Source organism: Dipodomys merriami, unplaced genomic scaffold, assembly GCF_024711535.1.
Source record: "Dipodomys merriami isolate MVZ:Mamm:240054 unplaced genomic scaffold, mDipMer1.0.p SCAF_37, whole genome shotgun sequence".
In the NCBI taxonomy this organism is placed as follows: Eukaryota; Metazoa; Chordata; class Mammalia; order Rodentia; family Heteromyidae; genus Dipodomys; species Dipodomys merriami.
In genome coordinates, this window is record NW_027205270.1 from 8,671,019 (window position 1) to 8,697,783 (window position 26,765).

At 37.9% G+C, this 26,765-nt stretch overlaps 1 protein-coding gene across 3 annotated transcripts in view; it reads left to right on the top strand.

Moving 5' to 3' along the window:
- Ctnna2 (catenin alpha 2) overlaps positions 1-26,765 on the top strand; it is a 1,104,669-nt gene that overhangs the window by 838,701 nt on the left and 239,203 nt on the right. For all 3 annotated transcript variants that reach the window (XM_069989104.1, XM_069989103.1, XM_069989105.1), the window contains one exon: positions 11,647-11,727. In XM_069989104.1, coding sequence (XP_069845205.1) covers positions 11,647-11,727 — 81 coding nt within the window. The remainder of the gene's footprint in view (positions 1-11,646; positions 11,728-26,765) is intronic.

The window sequence follows — 26,765 nt, forward strand, 5'->3', positions numbered from 1 at the left end:
TTAGTTTTTAACTGTCATGCTGGGGGGAAAAATGCTATTTGCCTCATAAAGTTTTCATTAGTTCGAAGTGTGCGGAAATGCCCCAAGGGCTGGTTGTAATATGATTTAAACTCTGAAAACTCACAGTGAGAACTCAACTTAGCAAAAATTGAAGAGGACCTGGTCTTGCTCCTGGTCAGGAAGTGTTGAGCTCCTTAGAGTTGGTGCTAGATTTGGGGAACAACTAAGCTTTCTTTACCTCTGACTTGGGGACAGGCTCAAGAAGAGTCCAAGCCTCTGAACAACCAGAGACAGTGCACAGGACCAAAAAGGAGATTTCTAGCTCTGCGTTGTTGGTTGCTGGCATGTAAATCACTAAAGTATGTTTTAGTTGTTTTAACTGCCCATGAACTTAAATAGAATCTATTATTGTCCTAGTTTTCTCATCGTGGTCATGTTATGTGACTAATGCTCACAACCTGTGTAGCCAGTTTTTAGAAACTGCTGCCCTTTGGAGGGGAGCAGGGAAGGAAACAGGATGTTCCCAAATAGAGATAGTTTGGGGTCAGAGACAGAGGAAGAGATGAGCCTTAGACATTTGGGAAAGACAAAGACAAGTCTGAGCTGTTTTGAGTAGAGAAAATTGTCCTGGCTCTGACACATTGATGGAGTTATCTTTGGGGCTCCCTGGGCTTGCAGAAAGTACTTAGAACTCTTCAAACATTTCTTCTATCCTCTGCCACACATTGTCTTCCTCAGCTTCCCCCTTCCCCTAGTTTTGCTGTATATTCTGCTTCCTTATTCCATGAAGGTTTTTTCCCATGTCTAAGAAGCACATTTGCACCGTGAGAGCACCTAGTGTTCTCAAGCTTACCTGCTTCCACCTGTCATTGTTTTGAGAGTCATCATTTATCCATTGTGCTTGTTCTTCCAAACTTATGTACATGTGAATCCTATCCATGAAACCAAAGCTTGTCTTTTAGAAATTTCCATTTTCTTCTGGTATGGGGGAGATTTTGATCAGGGAAGGAGAGAGTGAATGTAGGGAGGAAGGAAATAAGTGTAGATAGGGAATAGTATTTCTTTGCCATTGGAGAAGACATAGACAGCCTTCAATGGCATGTCTGCACAAAAGTAACCTTGTTCCCAGACATCTACATCATGAAATTACACCAAACAGGCAGAATAATAATTACCTGACTTATGTTTAGTATGTATATATATATCAACATATATATATATATATATATATATATATATCAGTACATATGTCTAATTTCATATGTATTCATATGCAGCATTGGTATTCACTAACCACTATATATATATAGTGGGTGGGGATGAGAGAGAAAAACTGGAAAAGAGTGAGGGAAGGATGACATTGTTCAAAAATAAATGTACTTTTTATCTGACTTATATAACTGTAATCTTCGGTATATCACCTTTATAATAATTTTAAAATGCATGAAGACCATGTATGTATGTGTATCTACATATATATATGTATATGCATACCCATATGAATATATACATATACACATGACAAGTTTCTGAGCAACACAGGATGATAATGGTACATTCCATATATTGGCATATAGCATGACATCCAAAAGTCAATAAATATTGCTGGGGGGGGGGGGCTGGGAAGGTGACTCAGTGATAGAGCGCTTGCCTTGCATGCATGAGGCCCTGGGTTTGATTCTTCGGTACCACATAAGCAGAAAAAGCCAGAAGTGGAGCTGTGGCTCGAGTGGTAGAGAGCTAGCCTTGAGCTGAAGAGCTGAGGGACAGTGCCCAGGCCCAGAGTTCAGTCCCCATAACCAACAATAAATAAATAAATATTGCTGGGGCTTATATGTGTGTGCATACATATATATGTATATGTAAAATTGTTGCTGTTCATTAGCTAGGAATTATTTATATCAGCAGCATTATTAGCTCCAGGTGCTCCAAGCAGTATGAGTGTATATGAACTGAGATGAGAGGGATGGGGTGATGGAGGAACTATGGTATGATCTACTTCTTGATATATGTGTAAATGAGACCCAAGGAGGCCAGTGCTTGAGGTCCCTTAATAAACATACTTGCCATAAATTAAAATGACATTCTTCCTGAATATATTTTTAATTTCTGTGAGCTCTCAGCACTATGGACCTCGTTGTTGACCTCTTTTGAGATGGTAGAAAATGCCAGCCTCTAGGGGTCCTTCAGCAGTTGATAGCTTTAACTGAATACTGTAGGGAAAAATTCATTTAAAAATAAATCAGAACTTAAAATTATATTGAAATCCTAATCACTTATTCACTATGTGTGTGCATGCATGTCTTCATCTGTGTGTATATGCATTTGTGTCTATGTATATACTTGTGTATCTGTGTGCATTTGTGTGCATGTATGTCTCTCTGTGTGTTTGAATATGCCTGCATGTTTGTGCATGTGAGTGTGTAAAATCAATGGGAATTTGCCCTGCAGTTTGGTTACTTCCATGTCACCTGTGGGAATGCCACAGCATTTTCAGCAGTTTGCTTAGTACATGGTATCTTACAGACTTAGAAGAGAAATGTGGTTAATTAACCCAGCTTTTAGCAACCACCTGAGGTTAGGGGTGGAATTGTAAATAATTCTTCTATGCCTTGTTACCTGAGAATGAATAACTGAGGGCAAGCCCTGTGTTGATAAAATAAATCCAAGGGTGAGAATTCTAAGATTCACAGGTTCCATCCAAACATTTCCTGTGGCTTTGAGCAGTAAATTGTAAAGTAGGTGAAATTTATTTTAGGATCCCATATTTCCAAATCATCTATTACTTTCATACCTACTTCCTATCCTCAGATGCCTCCTTGAACCATCTTCTTTCTATCTATAAATGAAGACATCCTAAGCACTTCTTAGGGGGGGTTGTGCTGAGTCTTTTGGCATTCTTGACCTGAAAAGAAAACAAAAAAAATCTTGGTTTCTGTTCTGCAACAACATGAAAGCTTGTTAAATGATACAGGGTGATATGTTGTTAGCATCTGAATTATTTGATGCAGTTCCTAGTGGAAGACTACAGTATATTCAGAGGAGACCTGCATATGCTAGGTCTACGAAGACTTCCTGGAGAGCCAGGCACCCATGGCTCATACCTGTAACCCTAGCTACTTCTTTTTTAAAAATTTTTGTTGTACAGAGGGGTTGCAGTTACATGAGTAAAGCAATGAGTACATTACTTCTCAATCATTGTTACCCCTTCCCTTCCTTGTTGTTGTCCTGCTAACCCTAACTACTTCTGAAGCTGAGATCTGAGAATTTCCGTTTGAAGCAAGCCTGGACAGGAAGTCCATGAGACTGTTCTCTCCAAGTAACCACCAGTAAAACTGGAAGTGGCACTGTGACTCAAAGTGATAGAGCATTAGCCTTGAGCAAAAAAGCTCAGTGACAACACCCAGGCCTTGAGTTCAAGTTCCATGATTGATAAACAAACAAACAAAAAGACTTCCTGGATGAGATGAGTAGAGACTTACTAGAGAAACTATTGGTTGAAAGGATATGGCCTCTTCTAGCCCGGCATCAATGGTCCTAACACAGAGACACAAACTTTGTGAGCTAAGATGAAAAATGTAGGATTTTACAGATAGAAGGATAAGATGATGAAGTTTAAACAACACAGACACAAAGATGAACAGAAAATAGAACTTCAGGGAAAAAAACTAGGTAAGAATTGAGGACTATTGAAATCTTGGCCTTAACAGGACATACTGAAGATGGCAAGGGAGGAACTCAACAAAGGATGCTGAGACTGGAGATATACACTGGTGTCTGGATATTATAGACTCAGAAACTTGAGAAACACTTTGAATCCTACAGACTTATTGATGGGTACATTTTCATGGTTCGTTAGTAACTGAATTGAAAAAATAACATATAATAATATTGTAAGGTCCATTCCTGGATGGTGAGCAGACCCCGTCCAGTGCCTCCGTTACCTAGGCAACTGGGATACCTGGAAGAGGTCACATCTGCATCCGCTGAGGTCACATCTGAATCTGATGTGGCCACACCTTTCTCCCACCTGGTACCACCTCTTACCTGGTCCCACTTCCCTTTATCTGGACACACCTTTACCTGCCCCTACCCTATATAAGGCCTAACCCGGGGCCAGATGCTCTCTTCTGCCAGCTGCGTGGAGTGCCAACCTTGCCTGGTCCGAGCAGGTCTACTAAATAAACCTACCCCTTACCTGAATACCACATGTGTGGTGCTGTTCTTACTCAGCTACCTCTTTTTAAAAACCTAACAAATATGATAAAGCTTGGTCAGTGAGCAGTATTAGAAAAAGGCCCATGAGTGGGTCCAATATCTTGCCGAAGCCCAGACATTTCAAGCAGTATTCTAGGGTGTGTCCATTGCCTGAAGTCTTCCTCTACCAATATCTTATTTTTGAATCATGCTAGCTTAGTATTTTAACTTCTCTAAGTTACTCAATCCCTTTTGGATGTAAGTGACAAAAAACTAAACATTAACCAACAGGGGATAATTTATTGATTTCAGTACAAGTAATCCATTACAGTGTACTTTTGGATTTAGAGACAATAGAATTCAGGAGGCCTAAAGTTCCAATTGATTGATTCAGTGAAATTTGTTAAGTAGCTATTATTGCCAGATTCAACTTTAGACTCTAAGGATATAATAATAAACAAAGTAATTAATTTTGTAAGCAGTATATACTATAAACTGAATGATTGCATTCTAATCAAGAAATGGAAATATAATTCCCAATATCAGGGTATGAAAAGGTAGAAGGTTTTGAGAAGTGATTAGGTCACAAGATTAGAGCATTTATGAGTGTGGTCAGTGCCCTCAGACACAATACCTGAGTGAGTTCCTTGTGCCTCTTGCCCTTATGAACAGGTAGCCAGAAGATGTTTTATGTGAATCAGATACCAAGGCGGCTGTTGATTTAATCTAGGACTTATCTACTTCCATTATTCAAGATGAAAACTTTTGTTTTTGTTTTTGTTGGTTGTGGGGCTTGAACTCTGGGCTTGGGTGCTGTCCTTGAGCTCTTCAGCTCAAGGCAAGTGCTCTACTGTTTGAGCCACAGTGCCACTTCCAGTTTTCTAGTGGTTTATTGGAGATAAAGGCTGCCTTTCAACAGCCATCCTCAAATCTCAGCCTCCTGACTAACTAGGATTACAGGCATGAGCCACTGGTGCCCAGCTTAGATGAAAACTTTTGTCGTGAAAAACAACCTTGTTTGTGGTATTTTTATTATAGCAGATGAAACAGAAAATATGCACTAATTTAAGCTGACTCTAAAGCTGATTTCTTTCCCTTTATTCTCTCATTTCACCTCCTCCTTTTCCTCCTTTTCTTCCTCTTTTTCCTTCTCTTCCTCTTCCTTCCTTGCCTCTTCTTGTCTTACTCCTATTTCTTCACACTTTATCCCTTCTATACCCTGATTTCTCTCATGATCTGTCCTTTTTTCTGGCTCACTTTCTTTACCTTTATGTTCCCTCTTATTCTCCTTTCATTTTTCAGCTATGCTTTACTTTTTTGTGTGGGGCTGGGGGTTCTTTTTTCAGAAATTTCTACATAGTTCCAGGTTTAACTACAATCGGTTTATAAATCTTACAAAGAATAAAGGTGTTTCCTTCTTATCAGTTCTACCCATAACCTACAAATCTGTGCTAGTTCTCACAGGTTTGGTTGTTAGTTTCAGTTTATCTCTTGACCAGGGAATTTTGTTTGAGATTCTACTTAAAATGTTTTCAACAGTTGATGATTTCTCAGCACATAGACTCATTGTAAATCAAGGGTATTGATGGGTAGGACTCAGAATTCTCACTAATAATACCTTTTGATATTCTTTTATTACATATTGATGCCATTTTAAAGTTGATTCTTCTTTGCTAGAGCTTTGACAAGGTCAGGCAGAGGTGGTCAAAGATAAATCATATTTGTTCTTTCTAGTTGTATCTCTTTCCTCCCCACCTCCCATCATCCTAACATCTAGGAAAGCTACATTGTGAGGCGGTGGAGTATCTAGAAGACAGATTTGCTTTGGGGTTACTGCTCTACTATCCATTTGAAATACAAATTGTTTCCTTCTTTTTAAGGAAAAATATTCTTAGGTAGTGAAAAGATAAAACTTAGAAAGGTCCAAATACCCAGGCTGTGATTTACCCCGACTGTGAAATGTTCAAGGTTCTATCAATAATGTTGCTATCTGTAATAAGGATATGATTTTTATATGCAAAATTTGAGGGCAGGCAGGCAACCTTCCAAATATGATAGGTTGACTACTGGATCAATAAGTAATTTTTCTCCTCCCTTTTGTTGTCTAAATTATAGGTTTAAATGACAATAAAATGTGTTGGAGATAGAATATATGGTACATTATTGCTTTCAGCCATCCTGATGATTTTGACTTCCACTTATTTCAAATGACAACAATTTGAAGACTGGACATTTGATTAGTTTCTCACATATTCTCACATAGTCTCACATATTCTCCAATATTTTAGAGTCACAACTACATGGTATTCTGAAGATTCCTTATGTGCTCAGTCAAGTTTGCAGATATGTTTTGAAGAAAGGGGCAGACATTTACATTTTTACAGCCTTACCTGACAAGTAAACACTGAGTTCTGAAACATGGCTGGTTTTTATCTGTAGACCTAATAGAAGTACTGGACAGTAGTTTTGTATTCCAGGACCTCCAAAATTGACCATATATATATATGGATAATGTATTAGGGTGGAATTATAGGTTGGAATGGCAATAGATTATAAAGAAACACTTATTTTTAGAAATTTAAAAGCTAATGTTGCTTATTATTTTGTTTTTATAACTGAGGCTGTTACTATCAGCTGTATATTTCTCAATATGTTAACATAAATATATTGTATACACAGGATTTTAGAGTATAATGGATAATGATATGGATAGAAGAAAGATCTTTATTCAAAGTTGTGGGGACTATGTTTTACAGAAGCAAAAGGAAGTATCATAAACGATTTTTGAAATAAAATATTGTGCATCCCTGAAGACTAAGTGGAAAAACCAAAATTCCGGTTAATGGTCCAGTCCTTCTGTTTAGAGCTCATACTTGGGCAAATTCTATTTTAATGTAGAGTTAGAGTATGGGAGAATAAATTATCTTCCACAAAATTGAAATCGAGAGATGCATTCTCTTCTCTGTCACCAATTCAACCCATGGTCTACACTGAATGTGTTTTGTAAAATAGCATAAGAAAACTAAAACAAATAAAAGTTTACTAAACATACATTGCCCTAGCACAACAGATGGTAAGTAGGAAAGGCGCCCACAGCAGTGTGAGAGAGTATTCCACCTGTCTTCTTTTTTTTCTAAATAACAGTGTTTATTAAATGGCTAATTCTATTACAGACTCAATATGTGCAGGGAAAGGTATAGAAGGCAAGTGAGGAACAGGTCCAAGAAATCCACACAAGTTCTGTAGACAAAAAGTGGCAGAGGACATATTCCTTCAACTAAGATTTTGTTGATGGCTATAAATGGGAACATACAGAACTATGTAATTGAGAGTCCAGAAATTCTAAGAGTGGAGATGGCTGAGGTATGGAATAGAAAATGCCCCAAAATGGAAGTCTGTGGGTGCTGGTCTGATGAATTAAATAGTCAGAGTTAGTAGCTTCATCTCTGAGCTTTGCTGTTCTCATCTCTGGTGAATGAGGTACTAGAGAAGGAGACATAGCCAACCTTGACTGAGTTAATTGCCAATCAAATACTGTGCTAATTGTGGTACAGATCCCATCTTCTCACCACTCACCAGGAACTCCCAACGCAAATGTTTATTCATGATTTAGACATGAGAAAACCCCAAGCCACTGTCAAGTCACAGCCTCTTCTATAGAGCCAATACTGCTAGCCCACAACAGGGAATTGGGCATTGATTCCAGGGCCTAGAAGTCATCTCTGACCCTCTTCATCCTACAGGTGCTAAGTTTAGAGCTAGGGAAGTTGATGTGTCACTCTGACAGGTACTGGCAGGGTGGTAGCAAACGGATTTAATTTTTTTTTTTGTTCTTGTTAGCAAAGGCAGGGAGTAAGTAGATACTACTTCAACACCACACATGTTTTAGCTATAAATAGGTACTCATTTCAAAATGAAAAGTTAGTTAAAAACTTCAGTTTATTAAGTTGCTTTTAATTAATAGACTGATTCTAGTTGATCCCCTGAGAACTAGTATTTTCTTTTTTTTCCTCACAGTGATGGTCAAATCCTGTTGTTTAGCAAGCATATTCAAGAAACAAGTATGTAAATGACAATGTTTCTTCCACTAATTTAATGATTTCAAAATATCCCAGACATGTTGTCTAAGATGAACTGCTCCAAATATTCATTTCTTAAGAGAAATAACTGCCCTTTAGGGATTCTAGTCTCTGCAAGATTTTCCTACATTATTTCCTGACTGCAAAAAGTGAGAAGTACAGGTGATCCATAAATAGTTTCTATGTAGTTTCTAAATCAGGCCTTTCATTTTTTTCCACAGCAAAACTTCTTTCTTAATCATCCTGAATAATATTAATGCCTTTGTTTCCAGCACCTTGACACCATGATTGATCATCATGCTAACCTTGGGAAGGAGACAGAACATATATCATGCCATCAATTGAACTTAAGAGAAAATCAGATATAAAAAAATGTGGAATAAATCATTATCCCAAGATAACAGAGACTAGAAAGCATGTCTGTCTGTGTGTGTGTGTGTGTGTGTGTGTGTGTGTGTGTGTGTCTCTCTCTCTCTTTCTCTCTGTCTCTCTCTGTCTCTCTCTCTCTCTCTCTGGGTGATGGGCTACCAGCACCATTTAGATCAACAAGTTAAGATTATTTCCACATGCAGACAAAAGCCTGGCATGGTGACTTGCAAGTCCCTGTTTACTATGCAAATCTGAGCATTTGGGGGTGTGCCACTTTTATTCCTACAAACATACTTTATTTAAAGAAATTGTAGCTAACAAAGGGCCAGTGAATTGTTAATTTTGGTCAGCTGTCCAACTCTCCTAAACTTTAGTCTTTGCTTTAAAAATCCCCAGCTTCCCCAAATAGTGATGATAAATTTGGTCCAAGTCAACCACATTTCTGCTTTGCTTTCAGCCAAGGGTTTGGAAGCTGGAGAAGCCCAGCTTTGCAAACATTACACCCACAAAATCCTGATAATTGTGGCATGGGATATTGATGTCAGTATAGTCTCTAAGCTTTGGAGATCAAAATATAGTCCGTAGGACTCACACAGTGAGGAAACTCTTAAAACAATCTCTAGCTAGTCAAACAGATTCCTTCTTAACATGCAGGAAAGGCTGGCCCATTCTACATCCTGTCCTCCCAGAACCCAACTTATTATTTCTTATTATAAGCAGCTTTTTTGGCATTCAAAAGGTACAATCTCCTTCCTCTGTTAATCTAACCCAGGGTTTAAGGTCTCAATAAATTCTTTTGTTTTTTTCTCTGAGAATGCTGGATATGCCCATGCAATGTCTTCTGCCTATTCTGTGGGGCTTAGCCCTTTAAAATGATAGTACTTTGCATAGTGTCCACAATACCAGTCTCACCTTCTAGTATAATCATCTCTATTAGGAGCTCCATAGGGTGAGAACCATAGTGCTGTCTTTTTGTGTGTTTCCCATGGTGATCCTGCCTAAAATATAGAGAATGAGTATTTGACAATTGCAATTCTATCCTCACAGGGGTAAAATCCCCATGTTACCCTTTTGCTCATAGAATGTCTCTATCAATCCCAGTCACAGTCTATAGCATCAACTTCTGGAGTAGGGGTGCCACATTTAGCACATAAATATATAGAATTCTATAGTTAATGATTTTTTTCAGTATAAATATAGCCTATAATTTTTAAATGCTGAAAATTAAAAAATATTATCTGAAGCCAAACTTGCATGCTCTCCTCACTTATCCTACCCTAATTCCTGCCTTGTAAGATCTTGTTTTTATTTAAAACTTTCATATCTTGTTCAACGTGGATTCTATTGGCATTAAGTTTGATAGTTAGAATATTATATTTAAGTATTATTTGTCTTGATTAATGAGATCTTTGAGGTCACTCAGTAATTATCTTTTGCATTCAAACTGTCTTGATTATTTTTCTTTTTATAGGAATCCACTCTCTTGTCATAGCTACACTTTAACCAAACTCAAAATTATTAAAAATATAAAAGTAAGTTTTGATTCCTTTAGTAAAGGGAGAAGGCATGAGAAATCTGTGGATCTCAAAAGTCAGAAAGATCACAGTCTAATCATCTACAAGAGAACCTTGTATTTTGATGGCAGGTCTTCCATTTGTTATGAGAAATCCAAAGAAGAAAGATGTAGGCTCTGGGTGCTTGGCTTGGGACATACTTGAACATGAAAAGTCTGGGCAGTCAAGGTACACTGGCTATACAACTTCCTAAAGATCAACCAATACATTGTTCTTCTCCATATGTTTTTGCTTTCTTGCAACTATTTATAGGGCAATCTTTCAAGGTTGTAAAATGTTGTCTTTGTTTTAAGCTATTTCTACTTACAAACCTTCAGAGGATATATCTGCTAGAGTTAATGTATGAATTTGGGGAGTGGGAAAAGATGGCTAAAATGTGTATAACTTTAGATGATTAAAATGAAGCATCCATATTTGATCTTGTGTATAACATGGACTGAACTGATACTTGTATGATTTTATCCAGGTTCTATGTAGCTACATGAGGTGGCCTGCCTCTAAGATCATTCTATAGGATGTTTGACTAAAGCTTAGATAATTTAATAGATCTGGCAGTTGTTTGAAGACAACTTTCTGTTAAGGAGAAATAAATAAATTACAGATAAAAATAATGCCATATGTATGTTTTTTAGAGCTTTTACCCATGGGTATCTAGTTACTGTTTTAGTATATGTGCTATTGAAGCGAGCATATCTAGTTACTGTTTGAAAAAGACAACAGAGGTTTTTGTTGCTTGGTTTTAATTAATTTTTCTGTATCTATAACAATAGAAAAGAAATGAAATAGAAGGTTATGAAATTTTCAGTGAATAGTTTATTTAAAAGGATTCTTTGTTTTTATAGTTACATGTTAAAGTTATAAAAGACATTTTCTTTATGACTTCACATTGTGGGTTGGTTACTGTTGTGTTCTGCAGGCAGAACAGAGATTAAAATTATTGTATTTTCCAGTAAATCATCTCTTTTGATTTTTGGTACAGTTGCAACATAGCCTATGAAATATTGATATAAAATTCCAAACTCTGATGATAACCTAAAATTCTTTCGAATTTATTTTTGTCATCTCAATTATCTCAAAATGTGATTGCATAATAGAGAAGCACAAAACATATTTATTTGGAAAGAAAAGCAAAACACTTCTATGCTTATTGAATATGTAAATGGCTGGAGAATGGAGTAAAACAGTTTTGCATGGAGTTAAATGTGAACATACTTATAACCACACTAAGAATATATTGACTTTCATTAATGCTCATTTTTAGTTAGAAATAAACAACTTTGGAGGTCCTATTATGTTAGCTACATATTGAAATGAATCTATATTTTAATTGTTTGGACTCTATAAGTGATTCACTGAATTGTTTTTAACCTTTAATGTCTCTAATATTGAATTGTACAAACCAGAAATTATTTTTCTTTTCTTAATAGACTGGAAGGAAAGAAAAAGGAGATCCCCTAAACATTGCAATTGACAAGATGACCAAGAAAACAAGAGATCTAAGGAGACAGGTATTTACTTTGTTTCTTTTGAAGTGCATGAAATTTAGTACTAATTTCCAACAACATCTTCTTTTATTTGGCTTCCTTTTTGGAACTTATGTTCTGGTTGTTATTTCATATTTACTTTACATATACATAGAAATTATTCACTGGAAAATTAGAGATTGTTAAGTAGAGAAATGTGCTGGATTCAATGCTGAAGATGTTACCACCCGGTGAAGGGCAGTCCCTCCTCATTGGCCCAAATAGAATCTTTCCATGTTGAAACTTAGATTAAATACTTTCTGCTTCTGCTTTTCAACTTTGAGATTCAGAGAAGGCAAGAGCTTGTCTCTGACCTCTAATATTTCTTACTTATCAAATCTAAAGCATCAAATGATAAAACTAGAATGCTGGTGGTTAATGAGAAATGCAACTCATAATCTAATGGACTAGTTAAGGTCTTAGGACCCAGTATAATTGATTCTCTCAGGGTTATAAAACTAAAATGTTTGCTTATCAGATGGTTGCTTGGGAATCAAGAAGCCAAAAAAAGGAGAGTTTGTTAGATGATTTTAATGTCTGATGGTGTCATAAGTCTGAAAGAGTCATTTTTCTTAGAGGAAAAACTGATCTCAAAGGAGACCCTTTTTACAATGAAATGTTATATTAGCACTGGGAAATGTCCTAAATCCTTTTTATGTTTCTTTGATGAGCACCAGTTTCATTGATATTGTTCTTTTCTAGAAGAGACCATAAACTATATATTAATTTATAACAAAACCCCATTTTTGGTACCTGTCTGCTAGGCAGCCTATCTTGTTTAAAAATGTCCATCTCACTGACTAAGTTCTAATTGATTTAGTTAGATAGCACAAATCATTGTCCATGGTAGCTGGAAAACCAAGATTAGCACTACTATGTCTACCATTTACTCTTGCAATACATTAGGTACAGATAAGTACAGATTAGCAAGGTGTCTGGACAAGGATAATGGAACAACATCTTAGAAGTGATTGACATGAGAGTAGCACACTGTTTCTGATTTCTGCCAAGGAGCATCTCTGCTGTCTCCAAGATATTGCCTGAAGGAGTGGACACACTTAAGCTAATGTCATTCAGAAAGCAGTATAGTTACTTCTGGAATGTGCATTCACATGTTTGACTGCTCAATTTGTTTTGGGGATAGCATTTCCTCTTATTTATTTTACCTTGAAATTGGCATAACTTTGTCCTTTTAGGCATTAGTACATGATACAAAATAGATATATATGATCAGATCTGAGTCTCTCTTCACTTTTAGAGGAGCTCTTGGAAATGCAATGATATGGGTAGTGGGAATTAGAAGACTGTTAGGGGAAAACATTAAATCTGTTATTTGTACCTTGGGTTTTAATTTTCAATTTTGACAAAATTGGGGATTAAAAGTTGTCTGAGCCTGGTGACAGTAGTACAAATTTGTAATCTTAGCTACTTGAAAGTCTGAGAGCAGAAAGATCTTGATTTGAAGTCAGCAGAAAAGTGCTCAAGACCCCATTTTGGAAATAAAAGCAAAAATAGATTTGTAGATGAGGTGCAGGTGGTAGAATGTCACCCTAACAATCATGAAGACCTGAGTTCAAGCCCCACCTCTGCCAAAAAAAGGGTTAGTGATTGTGGAATGTTTGTTTCTTATTTTTCAAAATTGTTTTTGCTTTCTTTTCTTATTATATAGTCCAGACTGAATTTGAACTCTTGATTTTCATCCCTCAGACTTCTGAGTGCTTGGGATTACAATCAGGAGCCATCATGTTTGACTAAATATGCTGATATTTCTCTACTAGTTCTGTGATTAGGCCTAGGACCATATGCATGCTAAGCAAGCACTTTTACCATTAAGCCACACCATCAGCACCCTCCATTTCTTGAGTACCTTATGGATAGAAACAGAGTCAAATTACATCTAGAAGTTCTCTTTGAACTTTGTAAAATGTATGAGTCCAAGAAAAATCCTCATTAGTCACCTATGCCAAAGGTTTCTAAGGCAAAAATGTAGTTAATTTCATTTTATTTTTTTTACACATAAATTTTAGAAGCAGTAATCTTACCTTTGATCAGATTGTCAAACAAGAAGGAGTTTCTCTACTTCCCTGGACTTCCTGCATTTAGTAGGGATTATGTGTTTTTTTTGGTCAGTCGTGGGGCCTCAACTTTGGACCTGGGCACTGTCCCTCAGCTCTTCAGCTCAAAGCTAGCACTCTACCACTTGAGCCACAGCGCCACTTCTGGCTTTTTCTGCATATGTGGTGCTGAGGAATGGAACCCAGGGCCTCATGCATGCAAGGCAAGCACTCTACCACTGAACTACCTTCCCAGCCCAGGGATTATGTTTTTATTTGTAGAGTTAGCACCGATAACATTCCCTATTTATGGAACTTTGAAACAGCAGTTTTGTCTTACTATGCAATGGACAAAGCAGTTTTTACTTTGGCATTACATATTCGAGAAAAAGATGATTCTTTTTAGCAGAGGATAGTGGAGAAATTTAAAGGTGACATTTCAACTGATTAAGAGACAGGCTCCTAGGAGAGCTTCCTTGAGTGTGACAGTAGAAGTAGTATGTCCTCCCCTAAAATGATTCTATGCATATGATATTTTTCTCACTTTTACAAAAGATATAGAAGAATAAGGATGAGAGGAGAACAATTTCATGGTATTACATTTCAACAGTCATGGCATAATCTCACTCTCCATTGTGAATTTGGTTCAAACACCTTTCTCATTCTTAATCTGCCTATCTAGGACTAAAATGGTACCCATCTGTCAGTTCCATCCCTATCCATATGTTGGGGGTATTTTTGTCTTTCTTACCATCACTTCTGTTTCTCCATGTACACCTGTAGGTACAAAATATTCTCTGTGCTAAATCAAATCTACTGAGAACTTGTGCAGATGGAATATGCAATGACTAATTTGCTTGGCTTGATAGGTAATCAGCTTAGATTTAGGTGGGTAGTTAATGGGATTAACAATGTTTTCCAAGTGTCTGACAATTCCTATGCAACAGGGGCCCAAGAGTAGCTCCATGAGGTTTCCCTACTGCTGAGATACTTTCTGTACTTGCAATCACAGGCAAATCCTCTCTAGTCTAAATGAGAGCCATTAATGATCTGGGATCTTATCCTTGTACTCATGTATTCCTTTATATGATATTTAAAGATATCAAAAATCATCGAGAGGGGGATGGGAAGGTGGCTCAGTGGTAGAGCGCTTGCCTTGAATGCATGAGGCCCTGGATTCGATTCCTCAGCACCACATAAGCAGAAAAAGCTGGAAGTGGCACTGTGGCTCAAGTGGTAGAGTGCTAGCCTTGAGCTGAAATGCTGAGGGACAGCATCCAGGCCCAGAGTTCAGGCTCCATGACTAGCAAAAAAAAAAAAAAAAAAAAAAAAAAAATCAAAGGTTGTAGTTCACAAATAAAGATTTTTCAGTAACTTTCATGACTTCCCATGATTTCAGTTTTCTACCTTTTCCTCAGAGCCCCACCTATGGGAAGTACTGTTCAGAAGTTGAACCTTGAAAAGTTCCTCTCATCAATTTTAAAAGAAATAAAGTCAATTACTGTACTAAACTTAGACCTCCCTAATTAAAGAAAGTGGAGTTAGACTTATTGACAGTTTTAAGACAATGAAATTATCCAATAAAATGAATCTGTTTCAGTTGGATATTTTTTAGCAGGCAAACCAGTCTCTCTTGAGGCAATATATCCCAAGGAATGGCAGAGTCATAGATTGTGAAAAAGGTCATCAGAACCCAAAGGTTTATGTTTCAAAATGATTGACACACATCCACACTGCCAATTAAGCCCATGACAATGGGCAGTGGTAGGGTAGAATCCTCTCAGGAGTATTTTGTTTGGAATTCAAATTGAATTTATGGGAATATAACTGCCAGCTGTAAGAACTATGTTCTAATTTTAGAGCTGAAGGCACAGTGGGACCCATTTCTGAGCTATTATCACTGCTGTGATTCTGGAAGCAGACTCTTGTGGAAGCAAAAGCTTTTGGCTGGCTCTCTATCTGGGTGCCAAGGGCCCACATGGTCCATCCGTTGCTCAGCAAGGACCCAAGCAGTGTCTGCTAGCTGTCCCTATCTGGTCTCCTTCCATGCACTACCTGTGAACTGCTCTAGGCATAGGCTCTTAGGTTTTCCTATACATACAAGGATCTTGATTTACTCTGGTTGTGATTTTATTCTTTTTATTACTCTTTATTTCCAGGTTGATAAGAAAATTACGATTCAAACATCTCCCTATAAGAAGTTAACAAATACTAGTTCTAATTTTATGAAGGGGTTAAACTTAAACTTAGTCATTTTTACTCACAAAAGTAATCAGGGAGGGGCTGGGAAGGTGGCTCAGTGGTACAGCGCTTGCCTTGCATGCCTGAGACCCTGGGTTCGATTCCTCAGCACCATATAAGCAAAAAGAAAAAAAGCTGGAAGTGGCGCTGTGGCTCAAGTGGTAGAGCGCTAGCTTTGAGCTGAAGAGCTGAGGGACAGCGCCCAGGCCCAGAGTTCAGGCCCCACGACCGGACCCCCCCCCCAAAAAAAAGTAATCAGGGGCTTAATTCTTACCAATCTTACCCTTCATAGCCGTTATGGTGATCCCTACAATGATATCTAGTCACGGTCAACTTGACAAATGTCTTAATCTTGCTATTACAGTACAAATATTTTCAACAACAAAATTTTCTGAGTATAATGATTTTACATTGGGATAAGTAATAAAGTTGGATTGTCATATAATTGACAATCAAGAGTTCCCCAATGACAACATATCACTGGATGGTATATTTAAGGTCCATTTATCATTACCTGGTTTCAAAGAGTACTGCAGAAAAATCTTCCATGATAAAGGACAACTATAAACCTACATGGTTTCCCAACTCCCCCTCTGCGGCTCTATTCCTGATAGCAGAACTATAGATGAAGACTGATAATAATCCACAAGAACTTGTAAAATCACTGCTCACAGAATGTTAATTAAATCATAGCTGACAAATGCCAAGTTCTTACCATGTGCTTAGAACAGTTCTAAGTTCTTTCCAAGTACTGCCCATATTTAATCCTTACAGTAGTTTTATGATGGAATAAGCCCATGCATGTACATGGGTGTGGAGTGGTAGAAGGTTCCAGCATGGGCTCTCCATAGAACCAGCACACACAGGTGGGACACACATGTGCTGATCCACTCTTGGGGATGTGTGCAGGGAAGAAGGAAGAAGGAGGAATGATGGCTCATGTAAGTATAGAGAGGTACTTTGTGGTTTTCAATAGGACCACCACACTCTAGGACTTGAGGTGATACGTATGTTCTATAGGCAGAAAAACAGTATCTTTGGTGAATGTCAAAAACATGGTATTTATTTGATATTATCTCCCAGGTCTCCAGCTGTTATGGTTCACTGGATCCTCTTTTTTGAAAAAAAAAAATGCTATTCAGTTTAGAAATCTGGCTTTTCAATATGTGAATTATAGACTTTCCAAAACATTTACAGATAAAAGGAATGTTGAGACATTCAGTTCTTTTTCTCACATCTGCCTGTGAGGGGGCCAATTATTTTTAGATTCATTGTAAGGAAACATTTTAAAAATAATTTGTTCTTGGTTTTGAATCTGTTTTTCCTCATAAGGATATAAGACTTTCTATATGGCTATCATAACGCAAAAATGATGTTTTTTTCCAAATATTAAAATTTTGTTTTCAGGCTGGGAAGGTGGCTCAGTGGTAGAGTGCTTGCCTTGAATGCATGAGGCCCTGGGTTCGATTCTTCAGCACTGCATAAGCAGAAAAAGCCGGAAGTTGTGTTGTGGCTCAAGTGATACAGTGCTAGTCTTGAGCTGAAAAGCTGAGGGACAGCATCTAGGCCCAGAGTTGAGGCCCCACGACCAACCAAAAGAAAAAAAAATTGTGTTTTCACACTGACACCCATGTGACATCAAATAATCTCTGAGAATTTGTTATAGGTCACACTTCTACACTGCTGTAGAATCAGGGAAACCAGCAAATGATCACACCACAACAGAGATTTAAAATATCATACCAAGAAAGTCAATGACAGCTAAACACTGGGAGTATGAATAGAAAGGTCAGAATAGCAAAAAGAGAGTTCAAGGGTAAAAGGCCATTGTTTGAACTTGGAAAAATTCTGCTGAAACATCCCTGGATATTAGCTCACATTTTATCTGCTGAAAATATTCATTAGGCCAAATATAAGATACACAATTTCATTAATTGGAAGTAGTTTCTAAAATATTACTGTGAGCAAGCTCTTTCCTTGTCCAAGTGTGGTTCAATTCATGAAGTGGTCTAATTTGTTTCTGTGAGCCAGCATAAGGTGATTGTTCACATATAAACTCAAGTTTTGGTAGGGCACCACACTTGTCTTTTCTCTCACTGAAACTTTTAGACCATAGGATGAGTCAAGTACTTTGAGCAATACTACATAATAAAATAACACTATACTGCTCATATGGATGATCACACACATACATACATACATACTCTCAATTAAGTTGGATCATCAATTATCTGCTCTCTTATGTTAATTTCCCCAAATTACACTACTGAAGGAGGAGTAGGAAGGTGAAGAAGGAATTAGCAATGATTGGCCTAAATCACATTTCAGAGAAAGTCTGCATTTCGTAATCTCTGTTTCTTCCTTTAAAAAAATATAATTTTACTATTATTAAGGTGTTGTACAGAGGGCCTACCATTCCATAAGCCAGGTAATAAGTGCAATGTTTTTTGGACAATGTCACTCCTTCCTTCGCTTTCTCTCAATGTCCCTTTTCTGTTCCTGCTTAGAAGTTGCAATCGTTCATTTTCCATATGTGTGTACTGAATACCATGACAGCCTTTGTTCATGCTTCCTCCCTGCATCCTCCTGCTTTCTATAAGGACAATGCCGTTAACAATCCCAAGTGGAATATATCCACCCGAGGACTATTGAAGGAAAAGCCTATCATATTTTCTAGGATGAAATCCTTAAGCAGGAAATTTTGTACACAAGGATTTAAACATCAATTACCTTTTTTTCAAACAATCCTTTTGCTGTACCACCACATTCATTTCAGAGCACCCTTCTTGCTTAAGTAAAGTTGGCTCACATTCATTGTTGGAGGCTATGTTTAGGCTCCAATATAGTTGTCATTTAAATGAAGATGATTCTAGCGAGCATTGTATATCCATACTAGGCTGAATTGAGATGTTGCTGGAGCTAATCATTTTGCTTCTGACTGAATGTACTCACAGGATCGCTGCTGCCCGCTTGGGGCCAAATACATCTGTTCCATTTGACCTTCTTTGCTGAGGTTTCCTTTTATTACCTAAAATGGCTTCTGGAATCAATCTTCCTAAGAGAAATTTCCATCTGGACTGCTGATATTTCTTTATCTTCTTATTTTCCCAAGAAGGCTGAATAGATTAAAAATCTAGAGTGAATCATCTCCCCGCAGGCTCTGCCTCACCTGCGGCTGTCACCAGCCCAGGCCGGGCCCACCTGCTCTGGGATCTTCTCACTCTGCAGATTGGCTCCTGTGGAAGTGACTGCAGATGGGAGGGAACTCTACTTCACTCTTTGCTTGGGTAGAATTTGTGAAAAGGATACTGTGAAAACATTTCCACTCTTTATCTTACCTACCCCTTCTATTGGTCCTCATTCTTAGCTGAGTGAAATTCACAGCATATCTTACAAGCAAAGCCTTATCTTCTTATCCTATACAATTGTGTTCTTCCCAATCTCCTGAGCTTTTCAACAGTTATATCCCCAGGCAACCCTTCTCTTTACTATCCCTTAAATCCCCACCAATCACTGAGTTCAGTTATACCACTTTATTTATCTTCAGTCCATTTTTTCTGACTCTTACTAGTTTTGCTCAATTGCTTTTCATTAAGGAAATGATCACATTTTCATAACTAATCTTGACTCCAGCCTCCCTCCCTTTAACTAGTCATAGCCTCAGCAGTCTGGTTAACTGCTATTCACAGATCTTGTGCATTTGATTTGTCGTTGACTCTGTCTGGATTAACCCCTACCCTACATAGCTTAGCTTGAATATTACTTTAGCTTTGTAATTGATTACCTCTCATTAAAAAAAGAATTTATCCAGAAAATAACTAAAGCATTTAAAAATATCCCTATGAGCCAAGTGTCAGTGGCTTATACCTATAATCCTACTACTCACGAGGCTAGATCTGAGGATTGCAGTTCAAAATCAGCCTGCATAGGAAGGTCCATGAGACTCTTATCTACTACTCAGAAAAAGCTGGACATGGGACTGGAGTGCTAGCCTTGATCAAAGAAGTCCAGGTTTCAAGACCCAGGAGGGGTCACAAAACGAAAACCAAAAACAATCAAAATATCCCTATGAAGATACTTTGTAATGTATTTAAGTTATTAATTTGTTTTTTATATGTCCCTGTTCTATTTTTTTCTTTCTTCTTCTGGCATTTTCTAGTGGTCAAATAATTTTGTATCAAAAAGAATGAGAAATCACCTATGTTAGGTGATTCCCAGCCATCAATATATATTCCTTGCTCATTGTTTCAGGGATAGATTTGTTTAAAAATATCATTTATACTATGATAACCATTTCTATGTTAAAACAAGATACCTTCACCCAATAGTTTTACATTGCATGGCTTACTTTAGAGACTTGGTCCAATAGAAGAACTTGAATTTATGAGGCTGTGGCAAGGCCAGCTTGAACTATATAGTGAAATCTGGTCCTACCAAGCTGTCCAAGTATTTCATATTTTCTCTCAGTTTTAAATTCTACTGCCCTTGTTTGTTCATCTACTGACCTCTTCCAGACTGTGCCAGGTCATAGAGAGAATCACCTGTTTTGAAGGCTGATGAATCCATACTTGAGGCTTAGAGTTATCAAAAAAAGCCATCCAACCAACTAACCAAGTGATTTTCCCATTCTCATGCATTTACCATAGTATACTTAACTTCTGGTTATCAACCTCTGGACAGAATTTTCCCTCACTAGTTGTTCCTCATTACCTGTTATCCTCCAATTCAGTTTGGATGTTATCTACCCTAGGATAGCATTAAATCTCACAGATGAAGGACTCATCCCACAATACTGCCTTGGTATCAGGTGCCACTTGCAAATAGTAGATTGTTACCAATACTTTTGACTGCTGACTATTGATCAGGGTTCTCATGACTCACCCTTCAGGTAGAATATTTTTTCAGAGTAGCTTGCAGAAGTGAACTAAACAGTTATGGCTCCTTAGTTATATACAGAACATCATGAACAATACAGACAAAGAGAGAAATATGGAAAGCATGTCGGAAGGGATACTGACATGATAACCACCCATATTTCCACATGATTAGCTAATGGGAAGCTCTCTAAATGCTGTCCTTTTGGGGTTTTGTGATGACTTCTTTAATAAGCACAACTGATTAAACGATTGGCCATTATTGATCAGTTTGGCCTCTTCCATTGGTACAGGTCAGTATTGGGAGAGAGCTGAAAGTTCTAACCCTATAACCACATTGTTGGTCCTCTTGGCAGTCAGCTTTCATCCTGAGGCTATCGAGGAGCCTAACTTACCTCAGTAGAAAGAAAGATGCTCCACTTAGCTAGATGCTGGTAGCACTGGCCTATAATCCTCGTTACTCAGGAGGCTGAGATTTGAAGCAAGCCTGGGCAGGAAAATCTATGAGATTCTTATCTCCAATTAACCACCAAAAAGTCAGAAGTTGAGCACTGGTTCAAGTGGTTGAGCACTAGCCTTGAGCACAAAAGCTCAGGGACAATGTGACAATGTCCAGGCCCAGAGTTCAAGCCCCAGTACTGGTGTGTGCCTGTACATGCATGTGCACACACATGTACACAAGCGTGCATACACACAATCCTTCTCTCATCCAGGAAAGATTTTTGAGCTGTCAGGAGTTATCAGTTAAGAAATTACAAAGATTTTAGGATTTCATTGTCAAGAATTAAGATCAACAACAAAATAGGACAACTAAAGAATTTACTAGTGTCCTTATCTGTATACATTATTGGGAATCTATTTCAAACACTAGGGATAGAGGTCGTGTGTGTGTGTTTGTGTGTGTGTGTGTGTGTGTGTGTGTGTGTGTGTGTGTGTGTGTGTATTATTTCTCAAAGCCTCTTTTCCACAGACATACTTTGGAAATGAATGTCTGATTGTCAGTGGCTAGATGAGATCCATCTATGCTATGGAGCATGGTCCTAATTAGAAAAAAGGTGAGTGAGGCACTGTGCTCAGGGGTGAAATTTTAAGGAGCACTCAAAAATCAGCTCCATGTAGTTTTTGAAAAAAATAAAAGAATTATAAAAAAAATAGTCCATGGTGAGCAAAATACCAACTTTGTAAACAAAGATAGGATTACTGTAAATAAGACAAGGCAGCACTAAGCCATATTGAAGCCTGAAGCAAAAGGAAAAAAATCTGCAATCCTGATCCTGTCTTTATTTACATGTGACTATTTTGTCCCTCATGGATTAAACTCTTCTTATTCCTAGCTCTGCTCCTGAGCCTCTATGTATTAAAGTCTTGGCTGCACCTGCAGTAGGAGAAAGTTCTTTCCCCAAAGTGTCAATGTCATATGATTGTTTCTCCCCTCCTACATGAGTGGCAAAAGCTCTGGCTTTTACATGTTATAAGATGACAACTTGGACTCCAGATTCAAAACACTATTTGAATAATGGTGTCTTTAGGTTGTCTCACACAAAATGAATTTCTTTTTGATGTTTATCACAGGGACACTGGCTTTTTATAGCACTCTGAAGTACTTCTGAAGAAATGGAAAGCATTTTAATATTGCCTATTTACTCTTCCAGGTCTACAGTAATTTCCTTACTACCTAATTATAAGGCTTGGTTTAATTTACACTACACATAATGTTTACTGATGCACATATGGTGCCACATTTCAAGAAACTATACCCAAATTGGTATTTTTATTATACTGGAGCATGGAAAATTTCCTTCATATGTGCATGTGTGTGTGTGTATGTGTGTGTGCGCGCTGCACACGCATGCACACACACGTGCATTTAATTCTCTTGAAAAAGAATATGCTCAGTGAGTAGAGGAAAAGTCAAAACTATCCTTAATTTGAAAAAGAAAGACACATGATCTTTTGCCATTTATTTTAAAACCTGAATGATGACAGGTGTCATAATTTTTTTTTACGTTAACGTGTGTTTAAATCTCAAATCAAGGGGTGAATAGGAGCTAGTGATAAGGAGAAAGAGGAAGGGAAAACAGTCTTGTCTCCTTGGCTCATTTTTTAGCTATATTTGAAAGAGAAGGTATTGATTCAGACATGAAGGGCTTTTAAAGGCAGAAGGAACCACCAGGGCCCTTACAGGATCTTCATCAATGTAGAGACTCCTTCCAGTCTCTCTTTAGAGATAGGTGCTCATCCCTTATCCCAGAAGCAGGTACTTTCATTGTATCATTTTAATTGTTAGAAAATTGAGTTTGTGTCAGTGATCTTGTAGTGACCAAACTTTACTATTGGCTTTGTCCTGCCTAGCTGAATTCTCAGGCCTATATATAAGGTCAGTCAAAATCTTGTTTAGCCCAAGATAATGGTACCCATCTATAATCCCAGCATTGAGGAGGCTGAGGAGGAGGATCATGAGTTTGATGCTAAATTAGCTTACATAGTGGGCTCAGTTTCAGCCCTCCCCACCAAAAGAAAAAGAGAGAAGTCCACTTAAAATTCTAAAGATATACAAAAAATGACCATTATTACGTATGAAATCATGATTGCTTTGCCTTTGCAGAGCCCAGAGTGCCAAGAATCATTAGGTTTAGAGATTAAGCAGTTATATATGCCCTCTTGTCATTAAAACAACTGAAATAATCAGCTTTCTTGATGATTTCTAATCCATTACTCCCATTTGTATATGGTTATTTATGAAGGTCAGACAAGCAAAGCTGTGCCCTGAAACTGTTTGACATTTATTTAGTGCTCATTCTTTGCTTGAATTTTAATTGACAACCCCTATAACCATTCTTCAGAGGTAGATTACTAAAAAAAAGAAGTTTTCTGGACAAATTGTTGAAGTTAATTTCTTTTTGTTAGATTAAATTTCTCATGAATACAAAACTTAGATGTTGGAGAGCCCAAATGAGATGACTCTGAAGCCTGTCCTTTTAATGACAACAGTCTTTAAAATTAGTACACTTTAGTCTTAGTTTATAGCTATTATTAAAAGTTCTAGTGGAAATAGCATAAGGTAAATATCAATTATTAATGAGCTCTGAGTTTCTCTATAATAATCATTATAATAATCTCCCTGTTTATTATAATCACCATTTCATTTCTTCCTTGAGCCCCACATGCCCATGTCCAGTACCATGCCAAAAAAGAAAATAAAAAAAATTAAAATTAAAATTTAAAATTAATTTTTCTAATTAATCATGGGGGGTGGTATACAGAATTTCCATTTTAGCTGGGGAATATCTAATTAAATGTACATCAGCCCATCAGACTTGCATGACGTATCCAGTAAAAAAACAGTTGAATAGATTATGCAACATGTTCCAAGATTAAAGGAGAACTATTTGTCCTGAGGAATTGGGGGATGAGAAAAGATACTTTTTCAGCGCATCCAACCATAAGTGCTAGTCAGAGGTTTGGATGATCATCCAATCCCAGCTTCATCTTCTCTCCTCCACAGTTTTTCATGAGTGCATTATTCCCCCTTCCAGGGCTGGATTTCTCGAGTGTTATTTGAATCTTTCAGTTTCAGTGACAATGAGCTGCATGCAGTCTCGTAACTTAATAGCTGCAGTCTAAGTTACAACTGCAGAAAGGGCTAAAACCAGTTTTGGGGCAACTGGGAGACCAGAAAATTGAGAGGAGAGTGCACAGTTCCACACACAGCAGGAACTCAGTACTAATCAACCAGTCCTGATTCTGCACAGATGACTTCAGCCTCTCCTTTGAAGTCAAGAGGCTCATGGAAAGGGGGTAAACATGTGACTGACCAAGTAGTCATATCTGCATACTAGCAAACGGATTCCTGGAGGCTGTCTTTAGCCTCCTTGGTTCTTTTCATAAACAAGTAGCTGCTGGGCACAGCAGATGCTCAGTTACAAGGAAACAGTGGGTGAATGAAGCTTGAAGTAGCCTGGGACTTGTGGCCTCAGCTAATGGACTGAGTGAGAAGCAGATAAGACTAAAATCCACTGACGTAGAACAGGCCTCGGCACACTTGTGCTGGCATCTCAAATCCAGCCCTCTCCTTATGTATATGAAATTTCATTGAGTACATTTGTTCTGAAGTTGAAGAGTTGAGTGGTTGTTGGAGAGAATAACTGACTCACCAAGGAAAAATATTTTATGTCTCTTTGCAGGAAAATCCTTCCAACATTTGCTCTAGAAGTTAAGCTAGCTTGATATTGAGTAAATAATGGCACAAGATGCTACAGACCCAGCAAAGGGAAAGGACTTGACGCTTCTTCCTTGAATAGAGTCAACACCAATCATTGTAGGAAGGTCTCAAGGGAAAAAAATCAGCTATTGGAAATGTAGCAGTGTGCAGTGGCTACAGATAGGAAGTGAAGAAGTATAGCATTCAAGCAGTAGGAATCTGGAGGGAGAAAGTAGCTCTAAGGCAGTTATCCATAGTGAATTAAAGCAGGAGAGCTTAGTGAACCATTCTTTGTTTTAGAAAGCATGGTAGGCTCCTTTCTGAACCCAAACAGTTAAAACCTTCAGAGGCACATTTATCAAGTGCATCTGCACTAAGAAGTGTGTGCTCATCACCATTCTTCTCCAACTCAATGGCATCTTAGCCCAGGTGGCCCATCTTTTGCAGGTGGACTGTATGTAACTTATCTGATACATGGAGTGGTAATTAGGAAGGCATTGGCTTTTTCATATATAATAGGGGCTCTTCTAAGCTCCATGGGATGAGCTTTGTAATGGGAAATGGCAGAGAATGTGGATATACAGGCCAGGTGACTCTCCCTGGTACAAATCCTGCTGTATTTGTTACATGAGGAGAAAGAAGAGGATGGTTTTTCTGTGAATCTTGAATGAAATTGTTCTGATGCACACTATTTTCCTTTCTGAGACAGGATCTTGCTATGTAGACCAGAATGGCCTAAAACTTTCCATTTTCTTGTCTTTGGAGTGCTGGGGATTGCAAGCCTGTGCCACCACACTTTTTAGAGGCTTCTGCTGTTAGCCTGTCACCAAATCCACATCTTTAGTCATTCTCTCTCCAGTTTCCAATGCAGTTCTGAGGGATTAAATCACCTTTTGAACAACATTTTACAAGCCTCCTAAAGGTCCTTGCTGGGGTGAGAGTATATTGTTACCTGTGTCACTCTTGACTCTCACAGAATTCAAGCAGCTTGTACCTATTGAATGTATCAATCAAAGCAGGTATTTTATTTTCAGAATGAAATATCCAGGCATCTCTTCATAGATGCTCCCTATAGGGTAAGCAATCCTGGAAGGAATTTTAAGACTGGGAATGAAGAATGGAAAGGACACATGACCTTTCCTGGAGGCCTGACTCAAGTGGGATAGAGTCAGCTGTGAACTAGCAAGCTGAATGAGAACATGATGTCTGGATACTGGTACCAAAAAAGAAAAGAAGCTCACACCTATAATCCTAGCTACTCAGAAGGCTGAGATCTGAGGATCACGTTTCAAAGCCAGCCCTGGCAGGAAAGTTCCTGAGACTTCTCATCTCCAGTTAACACCTGAAAACCAGGAGTGGCACTGTGGCTCAAGTGGTAGGGCACTAACCTTGAGCTGAAAAGCTCAGGGACAGTGTCAGGCCCAGAGTTCAAGCCTACAACTGACACAAAAAAAGAAAGAAAGGGAAGGAAGGAAAGAAGGAAGGAAGGAAGGAAGGAAGGAAAGAAGGAAGGAAGGAAGAAAGAAAGAAAGAAAGAAAGAAAGAAAGAAAGAAAGAAAGAAAGAAAGAAAGAAAGAAAAGGAAAGAAAGAAGGAAGGAAAGAAAGAAAGAAAGAAAGAAAGAAAGAAAGAAAGAAAGAAAGAAAGAAAGAAA